At 47.0% G+C, this 22,567-nt stretch overlaps 2 protein-coding genes across 3 annotated transcripts in view; one reads left to right on the top strand and one right to left on the bottom strand.

Annotated features, from left to right (window-relative positions):
• Hdc (histidine decarboxylase) overlaps positions 1 to 14,895 on the top strand; it is a 30,367-nt gene extending 15,472 nt beyond the window's left edge. For both annotated transcript variants that reach the window (XM_006498784.3, NM_008230.6), the window contains exons 3-12: positions 1,144 to 1,257; positions 2,072 to 2,194; positions 4,179 to 4,313; positions 4,569 to 4,712; positions 5,527 to 5,593; positions 6,605 to 6,767; positions 6,850 to 6,940; positions 10,585 to 10,683; positions 13,616 to 13,717; positions 13,868 to 14,895. In XM_006498784.3, coding sequence (XP_006498847.1) covers positions 1,144 to 1,257; positions 2,072 to 2,194; positions 4,179 to 4,313; positions 4,569 to 4,712; positions 5,527 to 5,593; positions 6,605 to 6,767; positions 6,850 to 6,940; positions 10,585 to 10,683; positions 13,616 to 13,717; positions 13,868 to 14,593 — 1,764 coding nt within the window. In that variant the 3' untranslated portion in view covers positions 14,594 to 14,895. The remainder of the gene's footprint in view (positions 1 to 1,143; positions 1,258 to 2,071; positions 2,195 to 4,178; positions 4,314 to 4,568; positions 4,713 to 5,526; positions 5,594 to 6,604; positions 6,768 to 6,849; positions 6,941 to 10,584; positions 10,684 to 13,615; positions 13,718 to 13,867) is intronic.
• A 5,415-nt stretch (positions 14,896 to 20,310) lies between these two features.
• The window catches only part of Slc27a2 (solute carrier family 27 (fatty acid transporter), member 2), a 35,220-nt gene continuing 32,963 nt past the window's right edge, over positions 20,311 to 22,567 (bottom strand). Inside the window, exons 9-10 of the mRNA NM_011978.2 lie at positions 22,172 to 22,302; positions 20,311 to 20,794 (exon numbers count right to left, since the gene is read on the bottom strand). Coding sequence (NP_036108.2) covers positions 20,618 to 20,794; positions 22,172 to 22,302 — 308 coding nt within the window. The 3' untranslated portion in view covers positions 20,311 to 20,617. The remainder of the gene's footprint in view (positions 20,795 to 22,171; positions 22,303 to 22,567) is intronic.

Below are 22,567 nucleotides of genomic sequence, written 5' to 3'. Positions count from 1 at the left end.
CAACCTGGTCTACAAAGTGAGTTCCAGGACAGCCAGGGCTACACAGAGAAACCCTGTCTCAAGAAAAAGAAAAACTGAAAAACTGAAAATGGATCTCACAGTTGACTGAGGAAGACATGGGTGGGGCTTTGAAACTTTGAAGTTCCCAAACTTCGCACTGAGGAGCCAAATGAATGCAAAAGTCGCAGTGGATCCTGTGTCCTTGGGGGGCTTCACTCCAACTCCCCTGCTGCACTGTGTGAAACAATGTTTCAGCTATAAAGGTGGCAAGAATTGGCTCACACAGAACCGGAGGGTGCTCTTAGATGCTCTCTAGAGAGTTGTTAGTAGGGGAAACTTTCAGACTCAGTGTTGCTCAAGTTCAGGGATCAATGTGGGCTCTAGGAACTGAGGGAAGACCCATGAAGAAACGGGTTGTGGAGAGCCATGTCATCACACGGAGTCAGAAGACACAGCTTCACTCAGAGGCAAAGGCAGGTGAAAGCAGCAGGACAGGCCGGTGAGACGGATTATCACTGAACAGACGAACAACTGAGTGTGTGTGGTCCCTTGTCAGAAGGCCCTCCCCAGCTCCTTCCTGTTATCTCTGGCTCTTGGGCTCAGGGTTAGCCTTGAGTTTTCCTCCCGTACTCCTGGTCTAGTATCCCTTCTTTGCTCCTACCTCTCCTGAGGACACTGGAGGCCTGGGGCAGTTTAGGATGTCTAACTGGTGTGCACTAGGAGCTTTCTTCCCAGAGACCTCAGCGATCCATAAAACAATAGAAGCTTTGGCAAGAGCTGAGAGGAAACGCCCGTTTTCCCTTCAGACTGTACAGTTTCTGTTTCCTTTTTATTTTTGGCAGGGAATCAGTGTGGGGCTAATGTGAGATCCCCACACCCACGTTACTGTCACTTTTCCTAGTTCCTTTTTGACATGGACAAGCACCCTCTACTGATGAGCTAGCTCAGTCCAGGATATGTGGAGTGGAAAAATAGTTACAAAGGCCTTATTCTTATGGAGTCTATTACTTGCCTGTCTGAAAGTGTCTTCTCAACTTTCACAGTTGTTTCTTTTGGTCCAGAGGTTCTCTAGAGGAAGAGAGGGCTTTCTGGACGTGCCACCTGGTACCAACTATGTGTGGCATGTGTGTGTTCTGTCTCTAGGTGGTTCACTGGCAGAGCCCCCACATGCACGCCTACTATCCTGCTCTTACCTCATGGCCATCCCTGCTAGGAGACATGCTGGCCGATGCCATTAACTGCTTAGGATTCACGTGGGTGAGTAGAAATGTCTCCAACCACCGATACCTGGGGACATAGCAGGGAGGACCATTTCAGGGCAGAGGATGCATTCTGTTCTTCATCTCTGAAGGGAGGGGGTGTCTAATTATTCAATTAATAATGTATATTAATTGAAAATAAAACCTAGTCTTTATATACATTATCTCATCTAATCCTATAGACTCACGAGTACTGTTCCCATTTTATAGATGAGGAAATTGAGGTTTAAGTGGTTTATCTTCCTAAACTTCGATGAGATTTGAGCAGAGATCTGGTACAGTTTGTGACCTTGATGGGGCACTTTGACATCTCTTGGGTTATGGCTCTTGTCTCTGAAGAGTTAGAGATATGCTCTGGGATTTCTCTTAAGCTCTACTCTGCTCTGAGCAGTGCCAGAAGCCTCCCGGAACATCTTTATCTCTTAAGCTTAAGCTTGAACCTTGGCAGTGAGTGGGAGGCTGGGGAGGGTCTGACTCCAGCTGTTATCTTGGGGAAGAAAACGGTAATCTCTTAGTAAACGCTTTCCCTTGGGCTTTAGAATATCAGCAGGGCATTTTAGGGACTTGAAGCCAAACTCAAGCCAATCATTTTTGGGTTGTTTCTCTGGCCTCATTGAGGACAGCCTGGATCCAAAGTCCTCATCCTTTCCCTTTTTGACGAGGAGGGTAGCGCGTGTGGAGTGGGTGTGTGCATCCTGGGCCCCCGGGCTTGACTCCTCCTCTGCAGAAGTTCCCATTGATGTTGAGACAGCCACCTACGCATTCCTGGAGCTGGTGCAATCAGTGCAATGAACATCCTTCCCTTCTTTCAGGCATCTAGCCCAGCTTGCACAGAGCTGGAGATGAACATCATGGACTGGCTGGCGAAGATGCTGGGGCTCCCGGAGTACTTCCTGCACCACCATCCCAGCAGCCGAGGGGGAGGTGTCTTACAGGTACCTGTGACGACAACCTTCCGTCTCACATAGAGTCTTGATGAGCACAGGAAGCAAAGGCGAACCCGTCCCCACAATTCTCCCATCTTGCACAGAGTGTCCTTACATCACCCCACCACCACTGTCACCGTCACCACATCCTGCCCAGTCCGTGTAGCCTTCACCTCAGCCACTGCCACCACACCTCCTTCAGCTGCCAGTTCAGTAATGCCCCTATCTTCACCACATTCCCTTATTCGAAATAGATGGATTGAGCATCTGATGATTGGGGGTGGGTCCAGTGGTCCTTGGTTCAGGTTTAGAGTTTACAGTCTGACAAGTCTCCTCTGTTGTTTCATTACACCTTGTGGCAAGAGCCAGTTATGGGAAGAGCTTCATTGCTCATACCCTCTGACCAAAATGAATTCCATCCCGATTCTAACAGTGAGACTCGATCAGACCCCTGTGAGGAAGCCGAGTTTGTTCATGTCGCAGTCTTCCTGTGAGCAGAACTTGGGATATAGTTGGAAAAATACACAGTATCTATTATATACAATCTTGCTTCACCTTTTCTCTTTGTTGTCCTTTGAATCAGGGGCTCTTCCTGTAGACCAGGATTCACTATGTAGCCTAGGTTGACTCCCCCAACTCACAGCAATCTCCTTCATCATCTTTCTGTGTACTGAGGTTACAGGTGTATGCCACCACACCTGGCCGGTGATCTTGCTCACCATCGGATCTTCTCAATGCCCCTGTAGGCACACAACAGCATCTCAGTGACCTTAAGATCTCGATGAAGCTCAGAGAGCTTAAATAACAGTTGCTAGGTGGGGAAAGAAGAGTCTAACTCAGGAGTGTCTGAATCCAAATCATGCTTTCCCCTGCTTTCATTGGTTATCTGAGTTTAAGCTATTCCTACAACCTTCTGAACATCATCTCCTCATCTGTAGTGACAAGACAGCCATCTCACAGGTATTTGAGGATCGAGCAGGACAGGAAGTATTCTCTAAACTATGGATCATGGTACAGAGGGGAGATGAGATTATTACTAATCTTTCTTCCTTGTTATTAAGTGATGTTCGACCACTGACTATTCTGGGGGTCTGGTCTATTCTACTGCCCATGGCAGTGTTCACCTGGCTTTCTAGCTGATTCTGTCAGCTCTAGTTCACCTGAATATTTCCAGAAGTAATCCCTGTGTGAGTGGAGAGAAGTCCGAGATTTCTGAGACACCGCTGGCATGTCTTTCAAGACTCCACAATTATGTCTGGAGAAAATAACCTCATTCTATCTTGTCTTACTGTGGATGCTTTTTTGTTTGGTAGACAGAAATGAGTTTCCAGAGGGACAACATCAGCCCATGTTGACAAGAGCTATTGAAAACAAAACCAGACTAAATCACCAGCCACTTGCACAAGCCAGCACTCTCTCTTGAGTGTTCTTGTGGGCTCAAACTTGGTTTCACCCTGGAAAAACCAAAGGTCTCTCCTCCTCTCTTCTCTTGTCTTCTCCCTCCCCATCTTTTCCTTGTTCATTCTATTTGTGCTGGGCATCGAACACAGGCCTGCGAGGGGGCTAAATAGGAGCTCTACTACTAAGATGTGCTTCTGGCCCCAAGTTTGTTTTTTCTTTTCAATAAATTTTACATGGTAAGCAAGCATAGCCACAAGAAATAGGAATTTCTCTTGCTTGCTTCCGGAACATTCCTTTTCTTGTTTCTGTAGTCACTCTGAGAGGTGTTGTCATTGGTGAAAACTTACTTTCAGAATACAGAATAGGCATGTGGGTCAGGGAGGAAGGAGGCCCTTTGGGAAGGAGTGTCCCACTTCTTTACTAATAGTGACCACACACAGGGAGACACACACAGATACAGACACAGATACACACACACACACACACACACACACACACACACACACACACACATACCATACATGGGACCAATCCCAGGGAACAGGACCCAGAGAGGCTGGCACAATCAATCGGCAATCCCTCTCCACTACAGAGCACTGTCAGCGAATCCACTTTAATTGCCCTGCTGGCAGCAAGAAAGAACAAAATCCTAGCAATGAAAGCATGCGAGCCCGATGCTAATGAGTCCTCCCTGAACGCTCGGCTCGTTGCCTACACCTCTGATCAGGTAAGTTGCTTGATAGAGGCCACACCCTCATGCCAGGGCTTGGCTTTAGGGGTCTTAGCACTTGTGTAATTCTCATCTGTACCTGTGAGTCCTGGGTTTCTGGGAAGTTTGAGCCTGAGGGTTGATTTCAGAAACCATAATGAATACTAGTTTCATTATTAAGGTATTAGATTCCTTCAGTCTTAGTCTTTGGGTGTTCCTGGTCACGCTTATCTCACGGCCACCCCTTGCCAACTGTTTTCCTTGGCCATGTAGGCTCACTCTTCAGTGGAGAAGGCTGGCTTGATTTCCCTTGTGAAGATCAGATTTCTACCTGTGGACGACAACTTCTCACTCCGAGGAGAAGCTCTCCAGAAAGCTATTGAGGAAGACAAGCAACAGGGCTTGGTGCCTGTGTTTGTAAGTCAGATTGCATCTTTAAGATTAGTGGGCTAGAAGCTGGACGGTGTTGGTGCACGCCTTTAATCCTAGCACTTGGGAGGCAGAGGCAGGCGGATTTTCGAGTTTGAGGCCAGCCTGGTCTACAGAGTGAGTTCTGGGACAGCCAGGGCTACACAGAGAAATCCTGTCTCAAAAAACAAAACAAAACAAAAGATTAGTGAATATTAGTAACTAAGGAATTTTGACAGAATCCTGGTAAGTGATGTGCTGCAAATGGAAGCAGAACAAGCCTTAAATTTAGTGTTTTACAGATTATGAGGTAGCCTGACTTACTGCCTGCCTTCTTTCCTTCCTTCCTGCCTACCTGCCTTCCTCTTCCTTTCTTTCTTCCTTCCTTTCTTCCTTTTCTTCTTCTTCTTCTTCTTCTTCTTCTTCTTCTTCTTCTTCTTCTTCTTCTTCTTCTTCTTCTTCTTCTTCTTCTTCTCCTTCTCCTTCTCCTTCTCCTTCTCCTTCTCCTTCTCCTTCTCCTTCTCCTTCTCCTTCTCCTTCTCCTTCTCCTTCTCTTCTCCTTCTCCTTCTCCTTCTCCTCCTCCTCCTCCTCCTCCTCCTCCTCCTCCTCCTCCTCCTCCTCCTCCTTCTTCTTCTTCTTCTTGAGATTGGGTCTCACTATGTAGGCCTGAACTCACAGAGACCTATCAGCCTCTGCCTCCTGAGTGCTGGGATTAAAGATGGGCACCACCACACCCGATCACCTGATGAAACTTTCATTTTAAATGTACGTGTGTTTGGCATAGGTTGCTGTGTCATGTGAACCTTCATTATTTCTCTCTAGGTCTGTGCAACGTTAGGGACTACTGGAGTCTGTGCATTTGACAGGCTGTCAGAACTGGGGCCCATCTGTAAGTATCTGTCATTATAGGCTAGGAAGATAAGGAATAACATTTGAAATATTTGCCAGAACAAGAACTTGGAACCAGCTTCACTGAATTATTTTCTTCATTCAATTTGGTGGCGAGGGAGGGAGGGAAAATGCCAAAGGTCATGAGAGTCACTACCCAGCAGTAGAGGCCATTGGACTTTTCCTAGTGGTGAGATAAAAGCCAGAAATTCTGTATTTTCCACTACGTCCTTGGAAGCACCAGTCAGCTCTCCATTCTGTAACACATACCTTAGATGATGAAACTGGAAAGAGACACACTTCACTTTGGCTCGCACTTTGGAAGCTTCTTCCAGTCTATAATCACTTGACCCCATCACTTTCGGGGCCCCGAGTGAGGCACAGTGTGGGTGTTGGACCTCTTGATGGGCTCTACCTTTTGCAGTTCACCCTGTGAAACAAATTACACATGAGCCTTTCGAGGACATGGGATAGCCATGCTATAGAAGAGTTTCAAGCTTTCACATTCTCTCACGCGTAATGTTGCAACGGGTGACACTCAGTGACATATTTACTTCTGCTTCTGGAAAGGGAAGGGGCAGATCAAGGGAAACCACAGGACGGATAAGACACCTGTACGTAATTGCTTAACTCCCTGGTGAGACGCCCACCGAGGACAGACATCTCTCTAAGTACTGTGTTAGGTGCACTGATGTCGCTTTCTGGGCTATAAAGCAGTTGGATTTTGTGCTAGGATTTTCCAGGTTGAGGCCAAGAATGTAATGGTCTTCTGCCCAGTGAGAGAAGACCTACCTATCAGGAGGCAACAATGTCTGCTTCAGTTTCACTTCCTTATACCAACACCCTATCACCTCGTCTCCAGAACCCTTGCTGACTCCTTTAGCAAAGTATGTCATCTTCCCAGATCTCACTGCAGCCTGCTGTGGTGTTGGCTAGGAGGGCAGTGCCTTTTGGCTGGCTGGTAGTAGCTCTTCCATGGCTCCCCTGTAGCACATGACATTTGCTTTCTCAGGTGCCAGTGAGGGACTGTGGCTCCACGTCGATGCTGCTTATGCAGGCACGGCCTTTCTGTGCCCTGAGCTCCGGGGGTTCCTGGAGGGCATCGAGTACGCTGACTCCTTCACCTTTAACCCTTCCAAGTGGATGATGGTACACTTTGACTGTACTGGATTCTGGTGAGTTGAGCTCTCCACATGTGGAAATGCCTCGCTTCCTTAGGGAGACCTCAGCCACTAATGCCCACTTGGCAATCTACAGGGTCAAGGACAAGTACAAGCTGCAGCAGACCTTTAGTGTGAACCCCATCTACCTCCGACATGCCAACTCTGGTGCAGCCACGGACTTCATGGTGAGTTCCCAGGAGTGGGTGGCCCATGGCTTCTAAGACAGGGTCTGTGGACTGGCCCCTGAGGTTTTGCATGGCTTCTGCCTTCAGAAGCAGCATTCTATGTGTTCATCACATAGTTTCCCACTGGAAACGTGATTTCAAGTTGTGCATGAGCACACAGAATGAAATCCAGAAAATGTAAAAAACAAAAAACAAAAAACAAAACAAAACAAAAAACCCAAAAACCAAAAACCACCACCAAACAAACAAAGAAAACTAGAAAAATCACAATCCCTGAGTCTTTTTGACTTGTTTTTCTTCCAGAAGTGTTCTCTCTGTCACAGAAAGATCAGTTAACTCCTTTTAGCATCTTTGGAGATCTATCATTTATCTGTCTGTCTGTCTGTCTGTCGCTTACTGCCCAGCAGGAGAGTGTAGATGATTTCCTCTGGTGGGAAAGAGGCTTTTATTAAATTGCCTTTACATCACTCTCCTTGACATCATAGACCATGCAGGAGCGATGTTGGGACATCATGGCCATGCAGGAGCTCTGTCGTGAGGCTGAGATGCTGGCACCCTCTGCAGAGCTCTGGCTGTGCATCTCAGGCTCCTCCGGGCTTAGGGTTTCAGCAGCAGGCTCTTCATATTGGCTCTTCAGTTGAAGATGAGCCTTTTAGGTGAGATTGGGATGTCCACGAGCGGGTCACACATCACACGGCTAGTGAAAGGTCTGAAGGACGAACACAATGAGCATGGCTCGGAATTCCATTCATCCGCGGTCATCTGGGAAACCATTGAAAGTCCCTGGGAAAATGGCACTGACTTCACAGGGGCTCTGAGGTTTTGATGGGAACACATACGTCAATCCCTTAGCACCGTGTCTGGGTGGCAATTGCACAACAAATAGCATGCACAAAGTGCTAAAAATGTCGTCATTTAAGCTTGCTATTGCGACATGGCCAAACAGAAACGCCAAGGTCAGAAGCTTGAAGCCATGCTTCTCCTCGGAATGACCTGACTGGTCCTAGACGAGCAGCTTGGATTCTGCCTAGCTTTTTCTCTGTGTGAACAGAGACACGAGCAGTTCTGCCTTCTAAGCCCGTCGTGAGAATGGAATAATTAATACAGTGATACAAGGACAGTGTAGCCCGGCCATCTTGGTGGAGAACTGGTTTGCCTTTCTCCCTAGACAACCAAGTTTCCTTTCACTTAGTTCTATAGCACTAGTGCCGTTATTGCTTGATTAAACTGATGATTCTCCGGTGAAGACAATTTCTGGAGGTTTAGGAAGGCTTTCAAGTTGCAAATAGTAAGCTTATAGTGTTGGGGTGGGAGGAGACCTTCTATGGGAGAATAAAGGTGGATACCTCTCTTGCCTTTCCCATGGGTATTCAAAAAATTAAAAAAAAAAAATTTTAACACTGCCAGTCAATCCTGACTGTGAAGTGATGCCTACGAGGAGATTCTAGGAGTTAATTGGACTCAGAACTTCTGATCCTGATTCTGCCTCCCAATGCTAGGATCATAGGTGTACGCTGCCTGTGCCCAGTTTATACAGTGTTGTGGATCAAATCAGGGCCTCCTCTTGCTAAGGAGGCATTCTACCCATTGAGCACTGCTGTGTCCTTAAAGCCCTGTTATGTTTGCGATTCTAGCAGCTCCTGAGAGTCTATCTTAAAGTAGATTCATGGCTCAGTTAAGCCCCCGTGTGGTCTGAGAGCCACTAATGATGTTTTCTAAGAAACAGCTGGATCTCTGGGAATGTCTTTCTTTGATGCTTTGGGAAGCTTCCATCATGACACCGCTGTGGAATCTAGTGGACTTCATTTCCAGGAGTATGAAGACACTTCTAGAGCAACGAGGCTGCTCTCTTTATCCTAATACCAAGGTCCTTGTAGCTGCTCCAAGCTTCTTTGCCCCCAAGGGGCTACAGTTTGAGTAGAAGCCTAGCCCCTCCCCCCCCAAAGGATCTGGAAGCATTACAGTGTCCCAGGTACTTAGCTTGGGGGAGGGAGCCTCAAGAATCTGGACCTGTTGTCAGCGAAGCTCCCCTCCACTTCATTCTATACTTCTCCAATGGCAGAGAGCACCAACAGCAGAGATTCAGAAAGCCTTGGGGAAGACACAGAGGATGCTAGGAGACATCTGGGGTGAAGGGAGTCCCATGCTGGTCTTTAGGAGCTCGAACAGCAGACATTGGTTAAGGCAGTCTCAGGACCCACATGGTTTGGTTTTAGCAGAGTGAGAAGAACGGGATGGAGATTAAGCAGAAATCAGAGAAGTGCACAGCTCAGATACTTCCTGCCCCTCTCCAACCAGGTGGTCAGTTTACCATAATCATCTAGAAACCGGGACATTTTATAGGGGACTCTAAGCAGGCTGCGGCAGAGGTTCTGTCCTTTCCTAAGGTTTTGATGCCCTCTTCTGGCTGACAAAAGTCTCTCTCTCTCTCTCTCTCTCCCCTCCACCCTCCCCCTCCTGGTTGGAACTCCACTACACATATAGACCAGGCTGTCCTTGAACTCAGCAGGTCTGCCTGCTTCTGCCTCTCCAGTGCTGGGATTAAAGGCATGCACCATCATGCCTGAGAGTTTAGTGCAAGGAAACATACTGTCCTTGATACTGGAGTAATAAGCCAGCCGTGTCTACTCTGGGAGACTACAATGAAGCATAAAGATGGGGACATCAGTAAAGTTTTGGCAACTCCATGGAGAGAGGCAGAGGAATGGTCAACGAGATGGATATTTTTAGAGAGCAGAAATTGTGGCAGAGGTTTTCTGACATTTGAGGGGAAAGCTTAGGAGAAGTCACATTGCTTGTTAGAACAACTGCAAGTGTCCCGCAAACCGTTTGCTCTGTTTTCAGACCTGAGCACTAGGATTGGGAATTTTCAGAATCTATGGTAACTGCAGCTTTGAACTTTAAGCTCTGTTGAATTTGGTACCAGGACAGGGATCAGTTCAGACTGAGGCAGGGGTTCCTGTGCAGTCGGAAAGCTTGGATGGAGCATCTGAGGCCACAGGAATCTCACAGGTGAAAGCCAAAGCCAGTAGGTGGCAGCAAGATTAAGTAAGGACTGACCATCTTGGTGCCAGACAGACACACACATGTGATTCCTAGCTCACCTGTTTATCATCTAAACAGCCTACACTGCCTGGACAACTTTCTCTGAGGTTTTGCACTGTCCTCAAGCCACTTTCCTGGAAAGCACCTTTTGTCCTATGCCATTGATGTGCCCGTGAGGTGGCCCTGTGAAAGTCACACAGGGTAAGGAGCCAGGGCAGAGCTAAAGGGAAACCCAGGTCTGTGGGGCCCCAGGGTTTAAGCTCTTAATCACCATCCTAAAGCTACACTAATGTTGAGAAGAACAGACATAGAACTTTAATTTCTGCTACTCAAGGAACTTCTAGGAGTTTCTAGGCTGGGATGAAATACTTAAAACAGCAGTTTTCGAGAGGTCACGCTCGGTTCCAGGTCACAGGCTTGGAACTGTTAGTGTTACCCAGATAAGCTTGTCTTGGTTTGCTCCTTAGCAACAGCTTTGGGAGTCATGGTGACACCAGGGAAATCCCAGGAGTGCTCTGCAGGCAACACAGAATGCTAGGAGTGCCCGAGGGAGTGGGCACGTTGCTTCTAACCATGAGCTCTGTGTTATTTGTTTCTAGCATTGGCAGATCCCCTTGAGCCGGCGCTTTCGCTCCATTAAGCTGTGGTTTGTGATTCGGTCCTTCGGGGTGAAGAATCTTCAAGCACATGTCAGACACGTATGTTGCGCGAGAGCCGTGGGACTAAGCCCATGATTCTTTGCATTTTCCATGGGAAGGAAGACTTTGCCTCGGTTTTACAAATCTGCCCAGGGGATCCTTGGTTTGTGGCTCAGTGGTAGGGTGCGCAGAGGGACTTGAATGTTGGTTATGTAGAGGTGCGCTGATCTCCATGTAGTCCCAGTGGACTGTCTGTGATCTGTAGTTCACACTGTTTATTTTCTAAACAGTCACCACTAAGTGCAACTTCCTCTGTTCTGACATCCCTTGTTTCACCGATTTCCTGAGAGTCTCACCTTTCCTGTTGTTGTCTTTGAGAACTGAGCACTCAAAAGCCTAGTTTACGGAAAGAGAAAGTGAAAGTAGGTCAAAGAGCAGGGTCTATGGTCAAAGTAGGGCCGAGTCTTTAAGAAGGAGTGGCTGTCATGGCTCCCTGGTGAATGGTGTGTCAACACAGCCACACCTGCTCTTCACCTTCTAGGTGAGGTCTGTAGTGAACACACTACCTGTAATTGTGTCCTCCTCTCCCCTGGCCTCTGCTCTGTCTCATACACAGCTTGCCTCATGGGAGGGAAGAGAATAGGGCAGGAGGAGAATGTCTTATTAACTGGGAGACCTACTTTCTGCCGCCCAAGCCTTGGGAGAATCACCCTCCCTTGGATTTTAAAAAGTGAGGATGCTGACAAAGGTGGGCTCTGAGGGGACATTGTGGGGCATGTGAGTGAGACATGGAGAATTTTGACAGGGCAGGTGGTGAAAACAGGCCCAGAGGAAAGGAGTTATAGGGGAGAATCATAACCAGGTTAGAAATGGGGCATGGGCATATAAAGGCCAGGAGAACAGTTAGTATGCTTTTCCCGGACAAGGCCTGGACTTGCACATGAAGAACTTCTTAGGGATCAAGTGGGGACGTAGCTCCATTGGTACACTGTTTACTCCCCATGCACAAAGCCACTGTTTGACCCCCTAGTATTGCTTAACCTTCTCCTGGCAGCGCTTGCAGGTAGTTCCACAGTGGGGGGTGGAGGCAGAAGGATCAATGGTACCAGGTCGTCCTTGGCTACATTGTAACTTTGAGCCAGTCTAGGATCCATGAGAGAGAGCCTTTCTCAAAGAAAAGAAAAAGTTCATGAGGCGGTGGTAAGAGTTTGAAATTGACTGGAGAGAGAGAGAGAGTGGAGCAGATAGAGGAGCAGATAGAGGTTGGTTCAAATGGCACCGCCTCTTCATGGTCAAGGAAGACACCTGAAGCTCTGTCTTCTTTTAAAACGAAATATCAAGTGGGAGTTCCAGCCCATAAAAAAAAAATCACTTAGTGGGGCAGGAGAGATGACTCAGCAGTTAAGAGCACTGACTGCTCTTCCAGAGGTCCTGAGTTCAATTCCCAGCAACCACATGGTGGCTCACCACCATCTGTAATGGGATCTGATGCCCTCTTCTGGCATGTAGGTGTACATGCAGTCAGAGCACTCACATACATTAAATAAATCTTTAAAAATTAATTCACTTAGCAGAGAGTGTATGTGAGTCTCAGACTGGAATCTCTAGCCCTATCATGTGCTGTGTCTGTCACTTACTCCCCCCTCCCCACGCCCCCAGGTCTCATTTGTTGTTCTTGCTAGTCTGGAGCTCAAGGCTCCCCTCTCGAGTGCTGGCATTAAAGACTTAAATATCATCATTCCTGGCAACCTTGAACTTCCTCTGATCCTCCTACTGAAACCTCCCCATGTCTAACTTTATTCAGTTGTTGATTGAAGTCAGCATTTTGTGCAAGGTAGGCTAGTGGATTGCCAGTTGAGCCACAGCCCTGTCCTATATTCAAGCATTCTATGTAAATGTAAAACTCAAGAGAACCACAGGAAAATTTAAAAGTTCATAAAAACTTTATAAAAGATCAATATGCTATGAAATCTTTATTTTTTAAAAGATTTATTTATTTATTTTATGTATATGAGTACACTGTAGCTGTCTTAGACACACCAGAAGAAGGAACCAGATTCAATTACAAATGGTTGTGAGCCACCATGTGGTTGCTGGGAATTGAACTCAGGACCTCTGGAAGAGCAGTTGGTGCTCTTAACTGTCAGATGGTGGTTGCTGAGCCATCACTCCAGTTTTTTTTTTTTTTTTTTTTTTGGTTTTTCGAGACAGGGTTTCTCTGTGTAGCCCTGACTGTCCTGGAACTCACTCTGTAGACCAGGCTGGCCTCGAACTCAGAAATCCGCCTGCCTCTGCCTCCCAAGTGCTAGGATTAAAGGCGTGCGCCACCACCGCCCAGCTGATATTTTCTTTATTTCAGTCTGAAATCTTTAATTTTTCCATGATAAATATACAGGCCATATTTTAAAAACCTGTGTTTTAGTGTACAATGTAATGTGACATTGCCTATATTGAATAAGTGAGTATTGCTCTTCCCAGAACATTTCACCATTCCAAGGAGAAACCCTGAACCTATTAACCGTGGCGCAGGTGGTAGTGCTACCTAGAATACAGGCTCCCCGTGAGCCACGGAGTGCGATGAGCTCCATGAGGTGAGGCAGTTATGGCTCCGGCTGCACAGCCTCCTCTGCTTCCCTGTGGGCGCTGAGTTGGGCCCTTGCTGGCTCCCTTTGCCGATGCGGAAGCTGAGGAGTCAGAACAGGAGACTGAGTGCTGAGTTATAAAGCACTCGTCTTTTGAGTTCTGGAGCTAAGTTGAAAGAGGATTTTGAGACACAAGGTCTCTGGGTGGGTGTGAGGTGACAGAGACGAGACAGAAGTAGAGGTTTGTCAGCTTGAATATGAGCGAGATCAAATAGGGAAGACAGGCAGGCAGAAGGCACACAGGTCTCAGAATTTGTCCGTGTCTCTGGTCTAAAGTTGTTGAACAGTATCAAAGATGCAATTTGGTTTTGGCCTGTTAACCACAGTGTTCTTTATGTTTACAATTCCAGGGCACAGAAATGGCTAAATACTTTGAATCTCTGGTCAGAAGCGACCCTTCCTTCGAAATTCCTGCTAAGAGGCACCTTGGTTTGGTGGTTTTCCGTCTGAAGGTACTGTGCTCTTGCATGGCTCCCGGAGAAGGATGCTTCTACTCCAGAGTTGAGGGGGTACTGAGTCTTTCAGACCAGTAAATGCTGGGCTTCATGGAGCCCTTACAAGCAGTGTAATGTAGGATCCAATTATTTTTGTTCTTCTTATAGGGTCCTAATTGTCTCACAGAAAGTGTGTTAAAGGAAATAGCCAAAGCTGGCCAGCTCTTTCTCATCCCGGCTACTATCCAAGACAAGCTGATCATCCGTTTCACTGTGACATCCCAGTTTACCACCAAGGAGGACATCCTGAGAGATTGGCACCTCATCCAAGAGGCTGCTAACCTTGTCCTGAGCCAGCACTGCACTTCCCAGCCGAGCCCTCGGGCCAAGAACGTCATCCCGCCACCGCCAGGGACCAGAGGGCTATCCCTGGAGTCAGTCAGCGAGGGAGGAGATGACCCAGCACAGGCCCGGAAGATCATCAAGCAGCCAGGAGCCAGTCTGGCGAGAAGGGAAGGCGGCTCTGATCTGGAAACGATGCCGGATCCCTTTGATGATTGCTTCTCGGAAGAGGCCCCCAACACCACCAAGCACAAGCTGTCGTCCTTTCTGTTCAGTTACTTGTCCGTCCAGAACAGGAGGAAGACAACGCGGTCCCTCAGCTGCAACAGTGTGCCTATGAGTGCCCAGAAGTCACTCCCCGCAGACGCTTCACTGAAGAATGGGGGCTCCTTCCGGGCCAGAATCTTTTCCGGGTTCCCAGAACAAATGATGATGATGAAGAAAGGTGCCTTCAAAAAGCTGATCAAGTTCTACAGCGTCCCCAGCTTTCCTGAATGCAGTTCTCAGTGTGCTCGCCAGCTACCGTGCTGCCCCCTGGAGGCCATGGTGTAGAGTCCTCAATCAGAATGCAAGAGTGCCTGTGCTTCAGGGAGTTGGGGAACCCCTCGAAATTGCGTGCAGTTTGTGTGCTTATTATGTGTGTGTGCATCTTGAGGGAAGCAAGCCCATTATTTTGATCATAACCTCACAGGGTCTTCGTGATCCACAACAGATTGTAACTGGGAAGTTTAAGCGGGCATGCTCCAGAGGTTGCAGGCGCTTGTGTGATAGAAGGGGCTGAGACGGTGGCGTGCTGTTGAGCTTGTAATGTGAAAAACAACTTAGAAATAAATTGTGCTTATATCTAAAATAAAGCATAGTCTGTGTTAATTGACAGCCAAAACACAAAACATTGATGACAAAGCAGGTACTGTGTCAGAGGTGCAATCCTGTGTCCCGTCTTGCTTTTCAGAAGGCTGAAGATTAAACACAAACAAACAAACAAACAAACAAACAAACATGACACTGTAGCTGTCTTCAGACACACCAGAAGAGGGCATCTGATCCCAATTACAAATGGTTGTGAGCCACCATGTGGTTGCTGGGAATTGAACTCAGGACCTCTGGAAGAGTGGTTAGTGCACTTAATTGCTGAGCCATCTCTCCAGCCCCTGGAAATTTTAATTCCAAGAAAGTAGAATTGAAGGATCCCTTGGTAGCAAGCAAGGAAAGCAGCTTGCTGTTTGAGACAGGGGCTTACTATAGCCCAGGCTGGCCTGGAACTCACTCTGTAGACCAGGCTGGCCTCAGACTCCCAAGTGCTGGAATTAAAGGCATGGGCCTCCAAGCAGACACCAGCAGTCTGTATTGTTAAAGTATCAATTCTCAAGTAACTCTGTGGCTTCCACTGTGCTCATGGAAAGCTTTATGAGGGAGGCAGAAGTGCTGTCATTTATAAACTGCCTACTCAGGCATCTTAAAAAAACAAAACAGCAACAAGGCTCAGTGATTCCAGTGTGGGGCTGGATACACACTTTCAATGTAGAAGACAAGAGTTTAATTCCCAGTACCCATGTCAGGAGGTCTACAACCGCTTATAACCCAAGCTCCAGGGGACCAAATGCCCCTGGCTTCCTCTGACACATGAACTTACATACTCAGAAACAGACACAGACAGACAGATAATTAAAAATGAAATAAATCTTAAAAGAAGACTGACTCCTGACTTCCTTTCCCAGAAATACTGGGCTGGTTGTTATGGGGGTGGCCTTGGGCTTTTGGGGGGGGGTGTTAGGTACTCCAGGTGATGCTAATATACAGCAATTTGGAAGACCACTGAAAACTCACTAGATTCTAAAAGGGTTAACATGCCCCCAGGTGATTTCAAGGCACAGGCAATTGCGCTATGCTGAGCCAGCCCTTCTCAGATTTGAGCCTGTGTATGACCCAGTGGGAGGGCTTATGAAAACTCACATTGCTGAGCCCACCCCACGGCGTTTGAATCTGGGTCTGGTGGGGGGGTGGGGGTGGGTCAGGGCTTTATGTTAAGAAGCTCCCAGGTGGGCCGGGCGGGGGTGGCGCACGCCTTTAATCCCAGCACTCGGGAGGCAGAGGCAGGCGGATTTCTGAGTTCGAGGCCAGCCTGGTCTACAGAGTGAGTTCCAGGACAGCCAGGGCTACACAGAGAAACCCTGTCTGGAAAACAAAAAAACAAAAAAACAAAAAATAAAAAAAAACCAAACCAAATCAACCAACCAACCAACCAAAACAAAAACAAAAGATGCTCCCAGGTGATGCTGCTGCTGCCTGTCCAAAACCACCGGTCTGTGGTGTTCTGTCCAGTTCTCTCAGTGGCTGCTAAGTAAAGTCAGTGAGCTGTGTAATTTCCCTCCTCAGCTTCCCATCCCTCCTTTTCCTCCCCTCCTTCAGGTGCCCCCTCCACCTCCTCTCTCCCCCAGGTCCACTAGGTTTGAAGAGGCAGCCCAGTAGGAGGAAAGGGTCCCGAGGGCAGTGAAAGTCAGAGGCAGCCCCTTGCTCCTGTTGTTGAGAGTCCCAGAAGAACACCGAGTTACACACGATAGCATACCTGCAGAGGATCTAGCTCAGACCCATGTAGGCTCTGTGATTATTGATTCAGGTTCTGTGAGCCCCGTCATGTTCTCCGTGATGTCCTCTGCCTCTCTGGCTCCTACAGTCCTCCCTATCTTCCAAGGGCTCCCTGGCTCTGCCTAGTGTTTGGCTGTGGGTCTCTGCATCTGCTCCAGTCAGCTGCCAAGGAAGCCTCTCCGATGATGGCTGGGCTAGGAGAGCCGTGTGCCTTTTTAACAGAGAAGTTTGACAAGGTACTTGAAGGGGTTGCTTTCAGTTTTTCTGTAGCGAACTACACATGCATATATCTGAGAGAAAAACATAAAAACAAGGTATGTCTTGATGCTGGGCTTTTCTTGGGTCTGTACTTTGAGGCCCTTACATGTAAGAGCTGAGCCTCAGAGTGAGCGAACCCAGTTTGGAGGATGCGAATTATGCTGAGTCAGCACAAATATGACCGGACCACAGAACCATCAGTAGGAATCAGAATCTGGATTTCTATGCAATGTGAGGCTTTGTGTGTGTGTGTGTGTGTGTGTGTGTGTGTGTGTGTGTGTGTGAAGACCACTGCATATAGGATATGACCTTATAAAATAAGAAAGATCAGTCTTTAAACTGGTTATTTCTCACAGGTGATGGCTAACCTATGCAAACACAGAGACTGAGGTCATTGCCTGATGTCTTCATTCACACGGTAGAGCTGTGGTACTGAACCTGAGTGGGGGATTCTGGGGGAAGTGGGAGGCTGAAGAGGCTCATCTGGCAGGGATCTGAGTTCATTAGCTCTTAATTTCTCCTGGATAATCTAAATAAGCATGGGTCAAGGGCAGTCAGAGCCCACCAGGCTACACTTGCAGGAGCTGTAATGTTCTGTCTAATGGTATAGGTGATATACCCCATTACCTGAAAAGATGCCCCCGGTGACAGAGTGGCATCATTGCTTTGACAGGATTTCATAACATGAAACTTTTTTTTAAATTAGGCATTTTCTTCATTTACATTTCCAATGCTATCCCAAAAGTCCCCCATACCCACCTCCCCCACTCCCCTACCTACCCACTCCCACTTCTTGGCCCTGGCGTTCCCCTACATGAAACTCTTAAAAGCAGTCTTGGGTTAAATTTCTCACTGGTGGATCAATCAAGCAAGGACAGGATTTTGTAATTTCCACGTGCTGACAAATAGCAAGAACCATTCCAAATTATTGGGAAAATGTACAAGGATGGGATATATCCATTCTCACTGGCAGTCCTGGAGTCTCTTATGCACATTACGTGCTCAGGAAATGTATATAGCTAGACATAATAGAGATAGTGATTTGAGTCTCAAGACTTCTTAGAAGTCACTGTAAGAGGGGAGGGAAGGGTGGGAAAGATGATTCAGTCATTTACGGCAAAAGCACTTCAACCTGAAAAAAGCTTAGAGTCACCAGAGACGATGGAGCCTAGTTGAGAAAATACCTCCATGAGATCTAGCTGTAAGACCTTTTCTCAAATAGTGATCAATAGGGGAGGGCCCGGCCCATTATGGGTGGTGCCACCCCAGGCAGGTGGTCCTGGGTTCTATAAGAAAGCAGCCTGAGGGGCTGGAGAGACGGCTCAGCCATTGAGAGCCCTGACTGCTCTTCCAGAGGTCCTGAGTTCAATTCCTAGCAACCACATGGTGGCTCACAACCATCCGTAATGAGCATCCAATGCCACTTCAGTGTGTCTGAAGACAGCGACTATATCCCCACATACATGAAATAAATAAATAAATCTTTTTTTTTTCTTTTTTCTTTTTTTGGTTTTTCGAGACAGGGTTTCTCTGTGTAGCCTTGGCTGTCCTGGAACTCACTCTGTAGACCAGGCTGGACTCGAACTCAGAAACTCGCCTGCCTCTGCCACCCAAGTGCTGGGATTAAAGGCGTGTGCCACCATGCCTGGCAAATAAATCTTAAAAAAAAAAAAGAAAAGAAAAGAAAGAAAGCAGGCTGAGCAAGCCACGAGGAGCAAGTCAGTACATAGCATCCTTCCATAGCCTCTGCATCCGCTTCTGCCTTCAGCATCCTGCCCTGTGTGAGTTCCTGTCCTGACTATGTTAGATGATGAACAGCAATTTGGAAGTGTAAGCTGAATAAACTCTTTCCCACTTGGCTTGCTTGGTCATGGTGTTTTGTTGCAGTAGTAGAAACACTAAGACAGGAGGATGATGAAATTAAGGATGGCTGGGCTACACAGTGAGACACTGTCTTGAATTCAGCCTGTATTTTGTTTTCTGAATAACTTAAAAGAGCTCGTCAGAATCTGATCAGAATTTCTTTCTTTTTTTTTTTAAAGATTTATTTTATTAATATATGTAAGTACACTGTAGCTAAGTACACTGTAGCTGTCTTCAGACACTCCAGAAGAGGGAGTCAGATCTTGTTGCAGATGGTTGTGAGCCACCATGTGGTTGCTGGGATTTGAACTTTGGACCTTCGGAAGAGCAGTCGGGTGCTCTTACCCACTGAGCCATCTCACCAGCCCCCCTGATCAGAATTTCTGTCTGACAATTGGTGTAGTGGCTGTCCCCATGGATGTCATTTTCACTATGACGCTTCTTTCTCTGTAGCTTCTGTAGTGGGTTGGCCTAATGCAGCTTGTATTCTAATGCTAACTGGGCCCTAAGGCTGGTTGCCCCAGAGATGAGAGTCCACTAAGACTCTAAGTAACCCAGCTTGGGGTTGGAGAGTGTGGGAAGAAGAAGGCGAAGCCACAGTAGGTTAGGATTCAAGAGAACGTGACCCTAAGGGTTGGAGTTAAGAGCAGCCCAGATGAAACATAGTAATAACTCAGGGTTATTGATTGGAAAGTAGATTCTAACAGCACAGAGAGTAGTATCTGCCCAGCTCTTATGTTGTTTAAGGCTTATTGCAAATATAAAGGCTCTGTGTGTCTTTCATCAGGGAACTTAAATTGGCGGGGTAGAAAGGCCAGGCTATGGTACAACAGCTTCTATATAAATGCCGAGGGCAAATGTTCTTGTAACCCTTGATGTAGCTAAAAAAGAAATAGTGAGCATGGTTTCAGTGTAGAACTAGGATACACGACTTAACTATCTGTGGTGGTTTAAATAAAAATGACAGCCACCCCTCCCCAAGGGCTCATACATTTAAATACTTGGTCCCCAGCTGGTTCAACTGTTTGGGAAGGATTAAGAGGTGTGGCCTTGTTGCAGGAGGTGTGTCACTGGGAGTGGGCTTTGAGATATCAAAAGCCCACCCCATTCCTGGTTAGCTCTCTCTGCCTCGTGCTTGTAGATGGGAAGTGAGCTCTCAGCTACTACTCCAGCACCATGCCTGCCTGCCTGCCTGCTGCCATGCTCCCACCACAGTGGTCATGGGCTTTAACCCTTTGGAACTGTGAGCCCCCAAATTAAATGTTTTCTAAGTTGACTCGATCATGGTGTTTTGTTACAGCCATAGGAAAGTAACTAAGGTGGCACATTTAAGGATTAAGCTGACTTTCCTGGCTATGGTTAATGTCTGCACCATGGCTTGGATGATCATAGGAAGGGAAGGTGGGCCCTTGCTTCCATTGTGTTGTTTACTGGTGTCCAGTCCTCCCTCTTCTTTGGCAGTCTCCACCACGATGAGTAGGATTCCTGTGGTTGACAATGTTCTCTGTTTTGGAGTAACTTAGAGTAGAGAGAGAACGTGAGAGACAGCGAAGCCTCGTATGTTAGTGTTAATATAGTTTATTATGTCTTTAAAAAAATAAGGCCCTCTCTCCAAGAAGCTTAGTTTGCAAGGACAAATGGCAGGTGCACATTGAAAAATAATTGTCTCTAAATCTTTTTACTTGCAAAGGTTCAGGTGTAATTAAAAAAAAAAAAAAAACTATCCTTTTAATGAATAATTTCCTAAAAATAAAATCGCACCTTATAGTCTTCAATCAAGTTAAAGTTGGATTCTACGTATGAAGTGGCTCTGCGAGGTCTATCGAGTTTCTTTCTGGAAATGTCATGAGCTAAACCACCAGGGAATATTCAGAGCTTCAGAGTTTTATCAATTATGGCATTATAAATGTTCTCAGTCATGGGCACAAATGTTTTCTCTGCATCATCCATGAAATACAAGGTATCTTTGATGACTGTGGGATTGAAGCCCTCTTCCATCAGGGTCACTTTGCGGTGTTTAAAAGTCCCAGTGATCTCAATGGTATCCTGAAAAAGATCACACAGTCTCCATGTTAGTTGTGCTTTCAGGAAGTGAGGGTGCAGGGTGAGGGTGGAGTTGGTGGGGGTTGGCAGCATGCTAGCTTCCTTCCTTCCTGTGAGAGCTGATGAATATGTGCCCACACTTCCCATTTGCGGAAGCTCCACACAGGGGCCTATGTGAGGGATTTGTTTTATTTCCTTAGAGCAGCAGTTTCTCAAAGGGGTCGAGACCCCTTTGGGGGTTAAATGACCTTTTCACAGGGGGTCACATATCAGATAGCCTGCTTGTCAGATATTTACATTATGATTCATAGCAGTAGCAAAATTACAGCCATGAAGTAGCGATGGAATAATTTTATGGTTAGGGGTCACTACAACATGAAGAACTTACAGGGTCCCAGCCTTAGGAAGGTTGAGAACCACTGCTTTAAAGCCTTAGACCCCCATGTGGATCACAGAGCTGCCAACAGTGTGCAAAGAGTGCAACTCTGAGCAAAGAGGCACTAGCAAGGCTTCAGGTGGGGCATCCTGGCTCTGGTGGAAGGAGGAGAGGGGTCATTTATACACAAGGAATTCTGCTTTCCCAGTCTGCCACCTGTTAGGCTAAAGACTCCCTTCAGAGTTTCCAGACATGTCTTTACTACCTGTGTGCAAAGCAAAAGCCAGCCTTTATGAGCATCAACAGAAATATCCTAACAACACTCAACACTTCTTGGGACCCTAAGACTTCGTCATGTCTTCAGTGACGTAATCACAAGGCTCAAAGCCCTCAAAGGACTGAACCAACCCCAGTGACAGTTTAAACTAAACTTTCCCTTATAGAGACTCCCTTTGGGCTGGAGAGATGGCTTGGCTTTAAGAGCACTGGCTGCTCTTCCAGAGCTCCTGAGTTCAATCAATTCCCAGCAACCACATGGTGGCTCACAACCATCTGTAATGGGATCTGATGCCCTCTTCTGGCATGCAGGTGTACATGCAGACAGAGCACTCATATACATAAAATAAATAAATAAAGCTTAAGCAAGGTCCTGGGTGTTATCCCTAGTAAAGAAAACAAGAAAAGTTAACCAAAAACAGGAGGGCTAGATAATTTCTCTTTGAAGTGTCTTTGACAGCTTGTCAGACACTGGCTTTGTTAAGTTATTTGCTAAGGCTACATACAGGTGAATACATTGGCCTCTCGTTTTAGGAAGGGAAAGATTGCGATGGGATTTCTGTTTGCTCTATTTCTGGTATTTTCCCGTCCTTCCTGAACCACAGCACTTCTTCCTGAACTGTCTTGGGAGTGTGGTGATAATTGGGCAAATGTGGTCACCACGGATGATGGGGGTGGTTCCCTAAGAAAGCGCCTGGGAGAGACTAGAACTTAGAAAGTCTCCTTACTTGTATCCTCAGGAACCGAGGCCTCGCGTAACTGGGCAGGTACTCCGCGATGTGTTGAAAGAGTTTCTTTCCATTGAACTCGTAGTTTTCTTTGATCTTGAGGGAGGCCATCCCAATTCGACCCTCATGACCTGGAAAATACAGTGAGAAGCCATTAGTGGTGATCTTATTTGTGAGGCTCTGTCAGGACAAAGAACTATGAACTCCCCCCGCGCCCCCACAGGGTTTCTCTGTGTAGCCCTGGCTGTCCTGGAACTCTGTAAAACAGGATGGCCTTGAACTCAGAAATCTGCCTGCCTCTGCCTCCCAAATGCTGGGATTAAAGGCGTGCGCCACCACCGCCTGGCTAACATGGACTTCAACAACAATGAACATTAGGTTTCTTTTGAATAGTTC

Source organism: Mus musculus, chromosome 2 (genome assembly GCF_000001635.26).
Source record: "Mus musculus strain C57BL/6J chromosome 2, GRCm38.p6 C57BL/6J".
Lineage (NCBI taxonomy): Eukaryota > Metazoa > Chordata > Mammalia > Rodentia > Muridae > Mus > Mus musculus.
This window is presented reverse-complemented; position numbering and strand designations above follow the sequence as displayed.